This window comes from Oncorhynchus mykiss, chromosome 15, assembly GCF_057628025.1.
Source record: "Oncorhynchus mykiss isolate SJ-2025 chromosome 15, ASM5762802v1, whole genome shotgun sequence".
Taxonomy (NCBI): domain Eukaryota; kingdom Metazoa; phylum Chordata; class Actinopteri; order Salmoniformes; family Salmonidae; genus Oncorhynchus; species Oncorhynchus mykiss.
The window spans coordinates 64,537,017-64,555,642 of record NC_143036.1 but is presented as its reverse complement, the minus strand read 5'-3'; the positions used below and the strand labels follow the sequence as shown (position 1 = coordinate 64,555,642).

The 18,626-nt window shown below is 43.1% G+C and overlaps 1 protein-coding gene across 1 annotated transcript; it reads left to right on the top strand.

The window, feature by feature from the left end:
- LOC110490499 (protein mono-ADP-ribosyltransferase PARP12) lies at nt 1–18,390 on the top strand. Its single transcript, XM_021563916.3, has 11 exons — nt 1–82; nt 533–666; nt 956–1,006; nt 1,131–1,257; nt 1,344–1,509; nt 1,653–1,749; nt 1,825–1,918; nt 16,450–16,522; nt 16,741–16,871; nt 17,232–17,377; nt 17,739–18,390. Exons 2-11 carry the CDS (start codon nt 534–536, stop codon nt 18,194–18,196), a joined length of 1,476 nt encoding a protein of 491 aa, XP_021419591.3. The 5' UTR covers nt 1–82; nt 533; the 3' UTR covers nt 18,197–18,390.
- Nucleotides 18,391–18,626: the final 236 nt, after the last annotated feature.

Below are 18,626 nucleotides of genomic sequence, written 5' to 3'. Positions count from 1 at the left end.
GCCATTTCCTTGTATGATAGCCTATAAACAGCATTTATCTGCGTGACAATCTCAGAGCACACTTGAGGCTGTATCTTACAAGGTAAGCATTCTCACTTCTTTGTGTTTTTAGGCTCCTAATGGCTCAGATGCAGTTTCTCCAAGGCTTTGGCTTACTTTAACTTGTATATATAGTCAAGATTTGTTTCGTAGATTTGATGTACATTTAAGTAAACGTACAATGGATCCGACTTCAAATGCCCTCTCAAAGGATGATCATTATGCAGCTGAAGCAAACACCTGTACACAGATCTCATAAGTAACTGATATTAAGCATAAATAAAATACGACATGATTATATATACATCATTATAAATGTATTACATTATTATTTTATTAATATTATATTAGGTATATAATAATAATTGCTAGACCTCTGATATGTTTACTGTTAAACCCTAAACCTATACCGACCCCTGTAAACTGACTGAATGACCTGTTGTAATTTTTGTGGTTGTGGTTGTTCTACTTATTATTGTATCTCTGCACACAGTATGTCTGTACGTTTTGTGCGTATATGTGAGGATGCGGATAAAAGAGAGATTGAGATCGTTGGGCCCATCAATGAATCCATGGGACTTGCTGAGACTTTCCTACAGACCTCCCAATTTCGTAAAATCATGAAAGGTGCAGCAAATGTGCCCAACTTTATCTACATATTATTTAACTTTCCCCGAGCTAATACATTGACACATATTTACAGAATCCTGAATCATTTGTATTAATGGTAAATAAAATGATGTATTTTGAGACTACTGTCCAGAACAGATATAAACTCACAATAATGAGAGTCTAGAATGTCATGTCTTGTTTATTTAACTGTATTGCTGAATTTTGGCATTGTGTGTTCTAAAAATAACTTTCAAGCTTACTTTGCAAACTAATCAGAAATTGAAATGTGAAATCTTTTTTCCAGAAAAAAATGAAATTTGTCATGACTACATTTTAGGATGTTGCTTTAAAGGAGGTACAGTATAACACTGGAGGTATTATCAGTGGGAATAATTGTTATTTGACAAACACATTGGTGTTCTAATTTCCCTGACTTAATCGGTATGGGTTTATTGCACTGATATTGATTTATATTTAAGATAAATGTATGGGCATCCATTCTTCTATGCCATATCAATGGGAGGTGGAGAATGGATGTGGCTGGTCATGTATCCCAGATAATGAGGGCATTGAGAGAGACTACTGTGACCCAGCAAAGACAGAGAGGTATGTATGCCCAAAACATATATTTTTAACTGAGAGACAATTACAAAATGTTTAAAATGAATTAAAAGGTGTTTTTTATGCCCTAGCCATGGAATACCACCGGTGAATTTTATCCTCATGATCCGTGGTCACAGCAAAGTTCGGCGACTTGCTACGGTTTCCTCCCTGGACCAACCAGAAGCTGTCCTTGCTACCAAGTGGGCTTGGTACTGGGAAAAAGAGGATGAATGCTGGAACGCATTTTGGTCTTCAGTATGTAGTGATACCTAATTTCACCCTCTAATATGGCACAAAGAAAAGAAGAAAGAAAGTATCCCTAAAGTGTGTGTGTGTGTGTGTGTGTGTGTGTGTGTGTGTGTGTGTGTGTGTGTGTGTGTGTGTGTGTGTGTACTAAGACTATGGAGGACCTAGAGAGGGTGTACAGTGATCCCTCTCTTGGCTCAGTGTTTGAGTTCACTGCTGGACGACACACCTATGAAGTCAATTTGGAAGGTAGGCTGATATTATCTACCTGCTTTAGTATCTACCTGCTTTACTTTCTGAACTGAGAAAAATATTATTTTTTAGACATGATCCAGAGTAACAAGAGCTCACACACCCTAAGATGGGTCAGAAGACGGCCGATCTTCAACTCTGCCATAGATGTTCAGAGAGCAATTTGGTAAGAGTGAAATACAGCTAATGTAATTAATACCACATTCAAATAATCTAGGCAAGATCATTTAGTTAAGAAATTATGCTTTCAAAAAAATATATAAGCCTATATAAATTTTTTGTATAGTAGTACATTAGTGGTAGAGATGTAGTAGATCGGGAGGATATGAAGAGGGACAAACAGTAAGGAAATGTTAGGTCACAGACAGGAGAGACCAAGGTGACACTTGACCTCCCATTGCTGGGGGAATATATGGTCCTGGAAGTTTATGCCTCCAAATTTGTAATAGCTACACTTCCGTTCAAACGTTTGGGGTCACTTAGAAATGTCCTTGGTTTTGAATGAAAAGCACATTTTTTGTCCATTTTAAAATAACATCATGGCATTATGGCATCATTAATCAGAAATATAGTGTAGACATTGTTAATGTTGTAAATTACTATTGTAGCAGTAAACGGCAGATTTTATTTGATGGAATATCTATATAGGCGTAAAGAGGCCCATTATCAGCAACCATCACTCCTGTGTTCCAATGGCACGTTGTGTTAGCTAATCCAAGTTTATCATTTAAAAGGCTAATTGATCATTAGAAAACCCTTTTGCAATTATGTTAGCACAGCTGAAAACTGTTGTTCTGATTAATGAAGCATTACAACTGGCCTTTTTTAGACTAGTTGAGTATCTGTAGCATCAGCATTTGTGGGGTCGATTACAGGCTCAAAATGGCCAGAAACAAAGATCTTTCTTCTGAAACTCGTCCGTCTATTCTTGTTCTGAGAAATGAAGGCTATTCAATGTGAGAAATTGCCAAGAAACTGAAGATCGCAAACTGGCTCGCGCAAACTGGCTCTAAACAGAATAGAAAGAGGAGTGGGAGGCCTTGGTGCACAACTGAGCCAGAGGACATTAGAGTGTCTAGTTTGACAAACAGACGCCTCACAAGTCCTCAACTGGCAGCTTCATGAAATAGTACACGCAAAACACCAGTCTCAACGTCAAAAGTGAAGAGGTGACTCCGGGATGCCGGCCTTCTAGGCAGAGTTGCAAAGAAAAAGCCATATCTCAGACTGGCCAATAAAAATAAAATATTAAGATGGGCAAAAGAACAGACACTGGAAAGACAAATCTAATTTTGAGGTGTTTGGATCACAAAGAAGAACATTTGTGAGATGCAGAAAAAATTAAAAGATGCTGGAGGAGTGCTTGATGCCAACTGTCAAGCATGGTGTTGGCAATGTGATGGTCTGGGGGTGCTTTGGTGGTGGTAAAGTGGAGATTTGTACAGGATAAAAGGGATCTTGAAGAAGGAAGGCTATCACTCCATTTTGCAATGCCATGCCATACCCTGTGGACGGAGCTTAATTGGAGCCAATTTCCTCCTGCAACAGGACAATGACCCAAAGCAGAGCTCCAAATTATGCAAGAACTATTTAGGGAAGAAGCAGTCAGCTGGTATATATATAAAGGAGTGGCAAGCACAGTCACCAGATCTCAACCCTATTGAGCTGTTGTGGGAGCAGCTTGACCGTATGGTACGTAAGAAGTGCCCATCAAGCCGATCCAATTTGTGGGTGAAATCTCTTCAGATTACCTCAACAAATTGATAATTGAATGGCAAAGGTCTGCAAGGCTGTAATTGCTGCAAATGATTTGACGAAAGCAAAGTTTGAAGGACACAATTGTTTTTTCAATTAAAAATCATTATTTATAACCTTGTCAACGTCTTAACTATTTCATATTCATTTTGCAACTGATTTCATGCATGTTTTCATGGAAAACAAGGACATTTCTAAGTGACCCCAAACTTTTGAACGGTAGTGTACCTTTAGCCCTGTTTATACCATCGGAACAAGGTGTCATAATACTCCACCTAAAAATACAACATGAGACCCATGAATACAATACACGGGACCAGACCTGTAATAACAAGTGCACAACAATACACTGGACGAGACCCGTAATAATGAGTACTCAATACACGGAGCACGAAAGCCGAGACAACAAAGCACAGGTACTCACAAGACCAACAGACATGGGAGCAATAACCGACCAAGGCAATGGTGAACAGAGGGCACATATATACACATACTAATCAGGGGGACAGGGAACCAGGCGTGCATAATGAGACAGTTCAGTGACGCCTAGAGACTGGTGACGTAGACCTCCGGAACTGGCACACGGAATGAGCAGCAGTACCAGGGGATCCGTGACAAAGACACAATGTATCAAATGAATTGATAGGGAAAGTCTAAAGGGGAGCGAGAGACAGGCATGTGATAGTGATGATGATGACATCATCAAAAATGATATGCTGCCTGTAATATAGCCTAAATGATGATCCCTGGTTAATCCATTCTAATAAAGGGGGTGGTTAAAGACATTCCAGTCAAATGGGTAAAGATAAGTGTCACAGTGTTGAAGTGTCAATTCATCGACGCTCATCTTTTCCCATTGACTGCGCGTATGTTGACATAAGCATCAACTCTGTTACAATTTTATTTTCCCATTCGTACCACAAAGCCGACTGGGAGCATGACCAATTGACATAAGCGTCAATTGGTTAATGCCTAACTTTTTGAAAAATTGTGAAAAGAATGACGTTTTCCCATTATATGTTTTTGGATCATAACATTTCCTTGATTAATTGAGTGACAATATATCAATGTATTAGAAACATGTCAGGCATAAGGTCAATGGAAAAGGGAAAACGATTAACGTGAAAAAAGGAAAGTGCACTCCAATGACATGTAATGTACACTTCAGTTTTATACAAACCTTCAGTAAAAATACATTGCAGTTCTGAAATCATTATTGGTTCTCGCAATGAAGGGAAATGATCAACTCAAGCTCCAAATGAAACACCATCCCTTGCCGTAACTGCAGCAACATAATTATGGCTGCCCATTTTAATTACGCTTTAATTACGGAGTGTGGGGCCGTCTGTGGTACGGTCTGTAGATTATGGCATGTTTCTGCTTTAATTACGGAGTGTGGGGCCGTCTGTGGTACGGTCTGTAGATTATGGCATGTTTCTGCTTTAATTACGGAGTGTGGGGCCGTCTGTGGTACGGTCTGTAGATTATGGCATGTTTCTGCTTTAATTACAGAGTGTGGGGCCGTCTGTGGTACGGTCTGTAGATTATGGCATGTTTCTGCTTTAATTACGGAGTGTGGGGCCGTCTGTAGATTATGGCATGTTTCTGCTTTAATTACGGAGTGTGGGGCCGTCTGTAGATTATGGCATGTTTCTGCTTTAATTACGGAGTGTGGGGCCGTCTGTGGTACGGTCTGTAGATTATGGCATGTTTCTGCTTTAATTACGGAGTGTGGGGCCGTCTGTGGTACGGTCTGTAGATTATGGCATGTTTCTGCTTTAATTACGGAGTGTGGGGCCGTCTGTGGTACGGTCTGTAGATTATGGCATGTTTCTGCTTTAATTACGGAGTGTGGGGCCGTCTGTGGTACGGTCTGTAGATTATGGCACGTTTCTGCTTTAATTACGGAGTGTGGGGCCGTCTGTAGATTATGGCATGTTTCTGCTTTAATTACGGAGTGTGGGGCCGTCTGTGGTACGGTCTGTAGATTATGGCATGTTTCTGCTTTAATTACGGAGTGTGGGGCCGTCTGTGGTACGGTCTGTAGATTATGGCATGTTTCTGCTTTAATTACGGAGTGTGGGGCCGTCTGTGGTACGGTCTGTAGATTATGGCATGTTTCTGCTTTAATTACAGAGTGTGGGGCCGTCTGTGGTACGGTCTGTAGATTATGGCATGTTTCTGCTTTAATTACGGAGTGTGGGGCCGTCTGTAGATTATGGCATGTTTCTGCTTTAATTACGGAGTGTGGGGCCGTCTGTAGATTATGGCATGTTTCTGCTTTAATTACGGAGTGTGGGGCCGTCTGTGGTACGGTCTGTAGATTATGGCATGTTTCTGCTTTAATTACGGAGTGTGGGGCCGTCTGTGGTACGGTCTGTAGATTATGGCATGTTTCTGCTTTAATTACGGAGTGTGGGGCCGTCTGTGGTACGGTCTGTAGATTATGGCATGTTTCTGCTTTAATTACGGAGTGTGGGGCCGTCTGTGGTACGGTCTGTAGATTATGGCACGTTTCTGCTTTAATTACGGAGTGTGGGGCCGTCTGTAGATTATGGCATGTTTCTGCTTTAATTACGGAGTGTGGGCCCTCTGTGGTACGGTCTGTAGATTATGGCATGTTTCTGCTTTAATTACGGAGTGTGGGGCCGTCTGTAGATTATGGCATGTTTCTGCTTTAATTACGGAGTGTGGGGCCGTCTGTAGATTATGGCATGTTTCTGCTTTAATTACGGAGTGTGGGGCCGTCTGTGGTACGGTCTGTAGATTATGGCATGTTTCTGCTTTAATTACAGAGTGTGGGGCCGTCTGTAGATTATGGCATGTTTCTGCTTTAATTACGGAGTGTGGGGCTGTCTGTAGATTATGGCATGTTTCTGCTTTAATTACGGAGTGTGGGGCCGTCTGTGGTACGGTCTGTAGATTATGGCATGTTTCTGCTTTAATTACAGAGTGTGGGGCCGTCTGTAGATTATGGCATGTTTCTGCTTTAATTACGGAGTGTGGGGCCGTCTGTAGATTATGGCGTGTTTCTGCTTTAATTACGGAGTGTGGGGCCGTCTGTGGTACGGTCTGTAGATTATGGCATGTTTCTGCTTTAATTACGGAGTGTGGGGCCGTCTGTGGTACGGTCTGTAGATTATGGCATGTTTCTGCTTTAATTACGGAGTGTGGGGCCGTCTGTGGTACGGTCTGTAGATTATGGCATGTTTCTGCTTTAATTACGGAGTGTGGGGCCGTCTGTAGATTATGGCATGTTTCTGCTTTAATTACGGAGTGTGGGGCCGTCTGTGGTACGGTCTGTAGATTATGGCATGTTTCTGCTTTAATTACGGAGTGTGGGGCCGTCTGTGGTACGGTCTGTAGATTATGGCATGTTTCTGCTTTAATTACAGAGTGTGGGGCCGTCTGTGGTACGGTCTGTAGATTATGGCATGTTTCTGCTTTAATTACGGAGTGTGGGGCCGTCTGTGGTACGGTCTGTAGATTATGGCATGTTTCTGCTTTAATTACAGAGTGTGGGGCCGTCTGTGGTACGGTCTGTAGATTATGGCATGTTTCTGCTTTAATTACAGAGTGTGGGGCCGTCTGTGGTACGGTCTGTAGATTATGGCATGTTTCTGCTTTAATTACGGAGTGTGGGGCCGTCTGTAGATTATGGCATGTTTCTGCTTTAATTACGGAGTGTGGGGCCGTCTGTAGATTATGGCATGTTTCTGCTTTAATTACGGAGTGTGGTGCTGTCTGTAGATTATGGCATGTTTCTGCTTTAATTACGGAGTGTGGGGCTGTCTGTAGATTATGGCATGTTTCTGCTTTAATTACGGAGTGTGGGGCTGTCTGTAGATTATGGCATGTTTCTGCTTTAATTACGGAGTGTGGGGCTGTCTGTAGATTATGGCATGTTTCTGCTTTAATTACGGAGTGTGGGGCTGTCTGTAGATTATGGCATGTTTCTGCTTTAATTATGGAGTGTGGGGCCGTCAGTGGTACGGTCTGTAGATTATGGCATGTTTCTGCTTTAATTACGGAGTGTGGGGCCGTCTGTGGTACGGTCTGTAGATTATGGCATGTTTCTGCTTTAATTACGGAGTGTGGGGCCGTCTGTAGATTATGGCATGTTTCTGCTTTAATTACGGAGTGTGGGGCCGTCTGTGGTACGGTCTGTAGATTATGGCATGTTTCTGCTTTAATTACGGAGTGTGGGGCCGTCTGTGGTACGGTCTGTAGATTATGGCATGTTTCTGCTTTAATTACGGAGTGTGGGGCCGTCTGTGGTACGGTCTGTAGATTATGGCATGTTTCTGCTTTAATTACGGAGTGTGGGGCTGTCTGTAGATTATGGCATGTTTCTGCTTTAATTACGGAGTGTGGGGCCGTCTGTGGTACGGTCTGTAGATTATGGCATGTTTCTGCTTTAATTACGGAGTGTGGGGCCGTCTGTGGTACGGTCTGTAGATTATGGCATGTTTCTGCTTTAATTACAGAGTGTGGGGCCGTCTGTAGATTATGGCATGTTTCTGCTTTAATTACGGAGTGTGGGGCCGTCTGTAAATTATGGCATGTTTCTGCTTTAATTACGGAGTGTGGGGCCGTCTGTGGTACGGTCTGTAGATTATGGCATGTTTCTGCTTTAATTACGGAGTGTGGGGCCGTCTGTGGTACGGTCTGTAGATTATGGCATGTTTCTGCTTTAATTACGGAGTGTGGGGCTGTCTGTAGATTATGGCATGTTTCTGCTTTAATTACGGAGTGTGGGGCCGTCTGTGGTACGGTCTGTAGATTATGGCATGTTTCTGCTTTAATTACGGAGTGTGGGGCCGTCTGTGGTACGGTCTGTAGATTATGGCATGTTTCTGCTTTAATTACAGAGTGTGGGGCCGTCTGTAGATTATGGCATGTTTCTGCTTTAATTACGGAGTGTGGGGCCGTCTGTAGATTATGGCATGTTTCTGCTTTAATTACGGAGTGTGGGGCCGTCTGTAGATTATGGCATGTTTCTGCTTTAATTACGGAGTGTGGGGCCGTCTGTAGATTATGGCATGTTTCTGCTTTAATTACGGAGTGTGGGGCCGTCTGTGGTACGGTCTGTAGATTATGGCATGTTTCTGCTTTAATTACAGAGTGTGGGGCCGTCTGTAGATTATGGCATGTTTCTGCTTTAATTACGGAGTGTGGGGCTGTCTGTAGATTATGGCATGTTTCTGCTTTAATTACGGAGTGTGGGGCCGTCTGTGGTACGGTCTGTAGATTATGGCATGTTTCTGCTTTAATTACAGAGTGTGGGGCCGTCTGTAGATTATGGCATGTTTCTGCTTTAATTACGGAGTGTGGGGCCGTCTGTGGTACGGTCTGTAGATTATGGCATGTTTCTGCTTTAATTACGGAGTGTGGGGCTGTCTGTAGATTATGGCATGTTTCTGCTTTAATTACGGAGTGTGGGGCCGTCTGTGGTACGGTCTGTAGATTATGGCATGTTTCTGCTTTAATTACGGAGTGTGGGGCCGTCTGTGGTACGGTCTGTAGATTATGGCATGTTTCTGCTTTAATTACAGAGTGTGGGGCCGTCTGTAGATTATGGCATGTTTCTGCTTTAATTACGGAGTGTGGGGCCGTCTGTAAATTATGGCATGTTTCTGCTTTAATTACGGAGTGTGGGGCCGTCTGTGGTACGGTCTGTAGATTATGGCATGTTTCTGCTTTAATTACGGAGTGTGGGGCCGTCTGTGGTACGGTCTGTAGATTATGGCATGTTTCTGCTTTAATTACGGAGTGTGGGGCTGTCTGTAGATTATGGCATGTTTCTGCTTTAATTACGGAGTGTGGGGCCGTCTGTGGTACGGTCTGTAGATTATGGCATGTTTCTGCTTTAATTACGGAGTGTGGGGCCGTCTGTGGTACGGTCTGTAGATTATGGCATGTTTCTGCTTTAATTACAGAGTGTGGGGCCGTCTGTAGATTATGGCATGTTTCTGCTTTAATTACGGAGTGTGGGGCCGTCTGTAGATTATGGCATGTTTCTGCTTTAATTACGGAGTGTGGGGCCGTCTGTAGATTATGGCATGTTTCTGCTTTAATTACGGAGTGTGGGGCCGTCTGTAGATTATGGCATGTTTCTGCTTTAATTACGGAGTGTGGGGCCGTCTGTGGTACGGTCTGTAGATTATGGCATGTTTCTGCTTTAATTACAGAGTGTGGGGCCGTCTGTAGATTATGGCATGTTTCTGCTTTAATTACGGAGTGTGGGGCTGTCTGTAGATTATGGCATGTTTCTGCTTTAATTACGGAGTGTGGGGCCGTCTGTGGTACGGTCTGTAGATTATGGCATGTTTCTGCTTTAATTACAGAGTGTGGGGCCGTCTGTAGATTATGGCATGTTTCTGCTTTAATTACGGAGTGTGGGGCCGTCTGTAGATTATGGCGTGTTTCTGCTTTAATTACGGAGTGTGGGGCCGTCTGTGGTACGGTCTGTAGATTATGGCATGTTTCTGCTTTAATTACGGAGTGTGGGGCCGTCTGTGGTACGGTCTGTAGATTATGGCATGTTTCTGCTTTAATTACGGAGTGTGGGGCCGTCTGTGGTACGGTCTGTAGATTATGGCATGTTTCTGCTTTAATTACGGAGTGTGGGGCCGTCTGTAGATTATGGCATGTTTCTGCTTTAATTACGGAGTGTGGGGCCGTCTGTGGTACGGTCTGTAGATTATGGCATGTTTCTGCTTTAATTACGGAGTGTGGGGCCGTCTGTGGTACGGTCTGTAGATTATGGCATGTTTCTGCTTTAATTACAGAGTGTGGGGCCGTCTGTGGTACGGTCTGTAGATTATGGCATGTTTCTGCTTTAATTACGGAGTGTGGGGCCGTCTGTGGTACGGTCTGTAGATTATGGCATGTTTCTGCTTTAATTACGGAGTGTGGGGCCGTCTGTAGATTATGGCATGTTTCTGCTTTAATTATGGAGTGTGGGGCCGTCTGTAGATTATGGCATGTTTCTGCTTTAATTACGGAGTGTGGGGCCGTCTGTAGATTATGGCATGTTTCTGCTTTAATTACGGAGTGTGGGGCTGTCTGTAGATTATGGCATGTTTCTGCTTTAATTACGGAGTGTGGGGCTGTCTGTAGATTATGGCATGTTTCTGCTTTAATTACGGAGTGTGGGGCTGTCTGTAGATTATGGCATGTTTCTGCTTTAATTACGGAGTGTGGGGCTGTCTGTAGATTATGGCATGTTTCTGCTTTAATTACGGAGTGTGGGGCCGTCTGTGGTACGGTCTGTAGATTATGGCATGTTTCTGCTTTAATTACGGAGTGTGGGGCCGTCTGTGGTACGGTCTGTAGATTATGGCATGTTTCTGCTTTAATTACGGAGTGTGGGGCCGTCTGTAGATTATGGCATGTTTCTGCTTTAATTACGGAGTGTGGGGCCGTCTGTGGTACGGTCTGTAGATTATGGCATGTTTCTGCTTTAATTACAGAGTGTGGGGCCGTCTGTGGTACGGTCTGTAGATTATGGCATGTTTCTGCTTTAATTACGGAGTGTGGGGCTGTCTGTAGATTATGGCATGTTTCTGCTTTAATTACGGAGTGTGGGGCCGTCTGTGGTACGGTCTGTAGATTATGGCATGTTTCTGCTTTAATTACGGAGTGTGGGGCCGTCTGTGGTACGGTCTGTAGATTATGGCATGTTTCTGCTTTAATTACGGAGTGTGGGGCCGTCTGTAGATTATGGCATGTTTCTGCTTTAATTACGGAGTGTGGGGCCGTCTGTGGTACGGTCTGTAGATTATGGCATGTTTCTGCTTTAATTACAGAGTGTGGGGCCGTCTGTGGTACGGTCTGTAGATTATGGCATGTTTCTGCTTTAATTACGGAGTGTGGGGCTGTCTGTAGATTATGGCATGTTTCTGCTTTAATTACGGAGTGTGGGGCCGTCTGTGGTACGGTCTGTAGATTATGGCATGTTTCTGCTTTAATTACGGAGTGTGGGGCCGTCTGTGGTACGGTCTGTAGATTATGGCACGTTTCTGCTTTAATTACGGAGTGTGGGGCCGTCTGTAGATTATGGCATGTTTCTGCTTTAATTACGGAGTGTGGGGCCGTCTGTGGTACGGTCTGTAGATTATGGCATGTTTCTGCTTTAATTACGGAGTGTGGGGCCGTCTGTAGATTATGGCATGTTTCTGCTTTAATTACGGAGTGTGGGGCCGTCTGTAGATTATGGCATGTTTCTGCTTTAATTACGGAGTGTGGGGCCGTCTGTGGTACGGTCTGTAGATTATGGCATGTTTCTGCTTTAATTACAGAGTGTGGGGCCGTCTGTGGTACGGTCTGTAGATTATGGCATGTTTCTGCTTTAATTACGGAGTGTGGGGCCGTCTGTGGTACGGTCTGTAGATTATGGCATGTTTCTGCTTTAATTACGGAGTGTGGGGCCGTCTGTGGTACGGTCTGTAGATTATGGCATGTTTCTGCTTTAATTACGGAGTGTGGGGCCGTCTGTAGATTATGGCATGTTTCTGCTTTAATTACGGAGTGTGGGGCCGTCTGTGGTACGGTCTGTAGATTATGGCATGTTTCTGCTTTAATTACAGAGTGTGGGGCCGTCTGTGGTACGGTCTGTAGATTATGGCATGTTTCTGCTTTAATTACGGAGTGTGGGGCCGTCTGTGGTACGGTCTGTAGATTATGGCATGTTTCTGCTTTAATTACGGAGTGTGGGGCTGTCTGTAGATTATGGCATGTTTCTGCTTTAATTACGGAGTGTGGGGCCGTCTGTGGTACGGTCTGTAGATTATGGCATGTTTCTGCTTTAATTACGGAGTGTGGGGCCGTCTGTGGTACGGTCTGTAGATTATGGCATGTTTCTGCTTTAATTACAGAGTGTGGGGCCGTCTGTAGATTATGGCATGTTTCTGCTTTAATTACGGAGTGTGGGGCCGTCTGTAGATTATTGCATGTTTCTGCTTTAATTACGGAGTGTGGGGCCGTCTGTGGTACGGTCTGTAGATTATGGCATGTTTCTGCTTTAATTTCGGAGTGTGGGGCTGTCTGTGGTACGGTCTGTAGATTATGGCATGTTTCTGCTTTAATTACGGAGTGTGGGGCTGTCTGTAGATTATGGCATGTTTCTGCTTTAATTACGGAGTGTGGGGCCGTCTGTGGTACGGTCTGTAGATTATGGCATGTTTCTGCTTTAATTACGGAGTGTGGGGCCGTCTGTGGTACGGTCTGTAGATTATGGCATGTTTCTGCTTTAATTACAGAGTGTGGGGCCGTCTGTAGATTATGGCATGTTTCTGCTTTAATTACGGAGTGTGGGGCTGTCTGTAGATTATGGCATGTTTCTGCTTTAATTACGGAGTGTGGGGCCGTCTGTGGTACGGTCTGTAGATTATGGCATGTTTCTGCTTTAATTACAGAGTGTGGGGCCGTCTGTAGATTATGGCATGTTTCTGCTTTAATTACGGAGTGTGGGGCCGTCTGTAGATTATGGCATGTTTCTGCTTTAATTACGGAGTGTGGGGCTGTCTGTAGATTATGGCATGTTTCTGCTTTAATTACGGAGTGTGGGGCCGTCTGTGGTACGGTCTGTAGATTATGGCATGTTTCTGCTTTAATTACAGAGTGTGGGGCCGTCTGTAGATTATGGCATGTTTCTGCTTTAATTACTGAGTGTGGGGCTGTCTGTAGATTATGGCATGTTTCTGCTTTAATTACGGAGTGTGGGGCCGTCTGTGGTACGGTCTGTAGATTATGGCATGTTTCTGCTTTAATTACAGAGTGTGGGGCCGTCTGTGGTACGGTCTGTAGATTATGGCATGTTTCTGCTTTAATTACGGAGTGTGGGGCCGTCTGTAGATTATGGCATGTTTCTGCTTTAATTACGGAGTGTGGGGCCGTCTGTGGTACGGTCTGTAGATTATGGCATGTTTCTGCTTTAATTACGGAGTGTGGGGCCGTCTGTAGATTATGGCATGTTTCTGCTTTAATTACGGAGTGTGGGGCCGTCTGTAGATTATGGCATGTTTCTGCTTTAATTACGGAGTGTGGGGCCGTCTGTGGTACGGTCTGTAGATTATGGCATGTTTCTGCTTTAATTACGGAGTGTGGGGCCGTCTGTGGTACGGTCTGTAGATTATGGCATGTTTCTGCTTTAATTACGGAGTGTGGGGCCGTCTGTAGATTATGGCATGTTTCTGCTTTAATTACGGAGTGTGGGGCCGTCTGTGGTACGGTCTGTAGATTATGGCATGTTTCTGCTTTAATTACAGAGTGTGGGGCCGTCTGTGGTACGGTCTGTAGATTATGGCATGTTTCTGCTTTAATTACGGAGTGTGGGGCCGTCTGTGGTACGGTCTGTAGATTATGGCATGTTTCTGCTTTAATTACGGAGTGTGGGGCTGTCTGTAGATTATGGCATGTTTCTGCTTTAATTACGGAGTGTGGGGCCGTCTGTGGTACGGTCTGTAGATTATGGCATGTTTCTGCTTTAATTACGGAGTGTGGGGCCGTCTGTGGTACGGTCTGTAGATTATGGCATGTTTCTGCTTTAATTACAGAGTGTGGGGCCGTCTGTAGATTATGGCATGTTTCTGCTTTAATTACGGAGTGTGGGGCCGTCTGTAGATTATTGCATGTTTCTGCTTTAATTACGGAGTGTGGGGCCGTCTGTGGTACGGTCTGTAGATTATGGCATGTTTCTGCTTTAATTTCGGAGTGTGGGGCTGTCTGTGGTACGGTCTGTAGATTATGGCATGTTTCTGCTTTAATTACGGAGTGTGGGGCTGTCTGTAGATTATGGCATGTTTCTGCTTTAATTACGGAGTGTGGGGCCGTCTGTGGTACGGTCTGTAGATTATGGCATGTTTCTGCTTTAATTACGGAGTGTGGGGCCGTCTGTGGTACGGTCTGTAGATTATGGCATGTTTCTGCTTTAATTACAGAGTGTGGGGCCGTCTGTAGATTATGGCATGTTTCTGCTTTAATTACGGAGTGTGGGGCTGTCTGTAGATTATGGCATGTTTCTGCTTTAATTACGGAGTGTGGGGCCGTCTGTGGTACGGTCTGTAGATTATGGCATGTTTCTGCTTTAATTACAGAGTGTGGGGCCGTCTGTAGATTATGGCATGTTTCTGCTTTAATTACGGAGTGTGGGGCCGTCTGTAGATTATGGCATGTTTCTGCTTTAATTACGGAGTGTGGGGCTGTCTGTAGATTATGGCATGTTTCTGCTTTAATTACGGAGTGTGGGGCCGTCTGTGGTACGGTCTGTAGATTATGGCATGTTTCTGCTTTAATTACAGAGTGTGGGGCCGTCTGTAGATTATGGCATGTTTCTGCTTTAATTACTGAGTGTGGGGCTGTCTGTAGATTATGGCATGTTTCTGCTTTAATTACGGAGTGTGGGGCCGTCTGTGGTACGGTCTGTAGATTATGGCATGTTTCTGCTTTAATTACAGAGTGTGGGGCCGTCTGTGGTACGGTCTGTAGATTATGGCATGTTTCTGCTTTAATTACGGAGTGTGGGGCCGTCTGTAGATTATGGCATGTTTCTGCTTTAATTACGGAGTGTGGGGCCGTCTGTGGTACGGTCTGTAGATTATGGCATGTTTCTGCTTTAATTACGGAGTGTGGGGCCGTCTGTAGATTATGGCATGTTTCTGCTTTAATTACGGAGTGTGGGGCCGTCTGTAGATTATGGCATGTTTCTGCTTTAATTACGGAGTGTGGGGCCGTCTGTGGTACGGTCTGTAGATTATGGCATGTTTCTGCTTTAATTACGGCACATTTTGACGTATTTTAGCTGCCAGTCAGACTACACAAAAGGGAAGAGAAAAAAACTATATTTAGGCATTAATTCTTGAGTAGTTAAGGGTTAAGGTTTGGCATGGTGTTAAAACAGAAAAAGTAAAATAACTAAATGAGTGCCGATCACTGGGGTTGAACCCCCAATCCTCCCAGTTCATTCCTCTCCTTAACCCATCCACAACATAGGCACTCACGTTGCCCCTAGTGGCTTGTATGCGGAAACAATCCGGCACACATTTTAATACCAGGGGCTCTATTTTAATGATATGGTAGTCGGTGCCAGGCACACCGGTTTGAGTGTGTCAAGAACTGCAACCCTACTGAGTTTTTCACACTCAACAGTTTCTGGTGTGAACCAAGAATGGTCCACTACAAAAATGACATCCAACTAATTTGACACAAATGTGAGCAGCAATGGAGTCAACATGGGTCAGCATTTCTGTGGAGTCCATGCCGTGACGAATTTAGGCTGTTCTGAGGGCAAAAGAGGGTGCAAACTCAATATTAGGAAGGTATTCCTAATGTTTTGTACAGTCGGTGTAAGCCTACTGTAAAATGTAAAAATTACTTTCTAAATGTCCAAAAAATAATCACTGGATAATTTAATGGAAACATGGCTACTGATACCTTTCAGGGGCATCACACTTAATGAGTCCAAACGTTTCACAGAACCTGGACAAAAATAGTGTTCAACATAAATAAAAAGGGGAATGTCTGACTGTTTGGCTATTGTGATATTTTGATGATGCACATAAGGCTACATAAGGCTACTTTGTCAGCCTCCGTTGGCAAAATCAATGCCATAATCAATTGCTTTACCTCTAAGACCAGTCTTAAATATCCGTAGTTGCCCCCTGAAATTCAGCGCAAGCCCGTTGATGTTAGACAGGTAAATCGCAGAACCTGGCGTAAGGGCTAGAAAGTGCCAGTGAGATAGATTGCAATTTTGTCATGTCAAATATAACGTGTGTTTGACACTTGCGCCTCATTACCGCCAGCCGAAAATAGCTCCCCAGGTGTAATTGCAAGTAAATGTGAGGCCCTTGTTCGGAATGTAATCCTATCACAGCTGTTCGTATAAGGATAATGCAAGGTGTAAATTACCCCTCCATATCCCCTAACTTCTTCCTTAAGCACATCCAATACCAACTCTTCGATTGTGCCACCTTACTGGGACCAGTCTCGATTGCCTGGGATTGGCTTTGAGGTAATGGAAAAACATCCCAAAAGCATAAAACATACATGCATTGTGTTAATGTTCACTGTGGATGGGATGTTACATTAAATAATCAGATGAACTTGTTTGAATACAAACCAGCATCATATTGTTCTGAACAAATTGTATAGCATGTAGTACCACATGGTGTCTTCTAAAAGCATGTATTATTGTGTATGAATGAGCTTACAAAGGGTTTTTCTTCACAGAGAGTTATGTTGTCAAGCTCAACAGGTGAACACGAAGACATCAAGGCCCTTTTTGAGAAAACTGTGGTGGGGTTTCAAATACACACCATTGAGAGAGTACAAAACCCAGCCCTATGGAAGTTCTACGTGCTGTATGTTTCTTTGAAAAATAGTTCACTCAAAATAGAAATCTGTTTTTTCTTCTTACCGTGGACGTCTCTGACAGTTTAAGTGCATATTTTGATAATCATGCTAACATTTTGGTAATACGAAAACATGTGGATGATATTTACTGAAACTGATCTCAATTCAAAATAGAAATAACACAGTTAATGAACAAAGTGATTTTCAACACTATACAGCTTCTAATGAGTTATTTTATGATGTTAGCTTTGATTTATGCAACTGTACAGTGATTCTGCATTTACCATTTTAATGACACATTTGTTAGTCTTATTAAATGTAAATAATGGCACACTAAAATAGGTTGATTCACAAATATTCCTTTTTAGACAAAGAGATCAAATGAAATCTTCCTTGACAAGCATCAATGAGAAGCAGCTTTTCCATGGTACTGACTCCAAATACTTTGACAGTATTTGCAGAGACAACTTTGACTGGAGAATATGTGGAAAAAATGGAACTTCCTACGGAAAAGGTAGGATGCCAGTACTATGTATGCAATGTTTCAATAAATCCAAATGAATTTTACATTTATATTTTAGTAATTTAGCAGACACTTTTATCCAGAGAGACTTAATAAATGTTGTATTGACAATTTGCTTGTCTATGTCTGTGTGTACTGAATATCATTATGGGATAAATAATATAATTTAAAATGTTTTCTCTAAAAGTGAAGTCACACATTCTTACATAATGAAATGTCTCTGAACACAACTGGTTTAATAAATGTTGTAATTTTATTTTTCCTTACTGTCAGTGTGGACAAAAGCTATATATAAAAAGCAGATTTTTTTTAAACACTGGGCTAAACGTTGTCTAATATATCTTATTTTCAGGAAGTTACTTTGCTAGGGATGCTAAGTACTCACACCGATACACCAGCCAGTCAGGATTGAGGTCCATGTTTGTTTGTCAGGTGCTGGTGGGAGACTACACTGTGGGAAACGACAGATATGAGAAACCACCTCCTAAAGAAACCGGAGGATCCAGCTTCTATGACAGCTGTGTGAACAACATTCAAGACCCCAGAGTGTTTGTAGTTTTTGAAACGCATCAGGTTTACCCTGAGTACCTCATACAGTACAGTGATGGTAACTCCACTGGTAACACTCAGCAAAACCCTGCTCCCCAGCCTGGCCCTGCTCCCCAGCCTGGCCCTGCTCCTCCACCAAACCCTGCTCCCCAGCCAAATCCCTCTGATTCAGATGAACCTGAATTTAATTGTTGTGTTCAGTGCTTGATAAGGACTTTCCGTTGGCCATTGTACATTTGTGTTCGCTGCTGTGATGATTGACCAGGCCTTAGTGAATACAGTGGGGGGGGGGGTCGAGGGATTTTACAAAACACTCCTAGTTTGTGTCATCTGCCGTCAAACTGATTGTCTTCATTTGAAAATGTAGTTATTGTCATTTGTAACAATTTGTGTTCTCCATTTGTAATTTATCAATGATCAAGTTCAATAAAAAAGTAAACTTACTAACAACCCTAGTGCTATGAATTTTTTAAATTTACACTGTGTGTACATAACATTAAGTCCACTTGCTGTTCCATGACTGACCGGTTATTTCTCAAAATGGTGAGAGGATCAAAACCAGTCGGTAAACATATTGTTTTCTGGCTAAAAAGTAAAAAGCATGTTCAAAGGAGACTTTCCGTTGAAAATGCTTTTTCGTCTATGACTAGGCTTAATCTGAGTTTTGAAAATTGGTCTTTATTGTGGAGCA

Excerpts from the sequence above, each read along its gene's own strand:
- LOC110490499 (XM_021563916.3), top strand. The coding sequence starts at position 534 with ATGTCTGTACGTTTTGTGCGTATATGTGAGGATGCGGATAAAAGAGAG. Across the intron at positions 1,007-1,130 it reads AGGATGTTGCTTTAAAGGAG|ATAAATGTATGGGCATCCAT; the intron begins GTACAGTATAAC and ends TTTATATTTAAG. Across the intron at positions 1,510-1,652 it reads GGAACGCATTTTGGTCTTCA|ACTATGGAGGACCTAGAGAG; the intron begins GTATGTAGTGAT and ends GTGTGTACTAAG.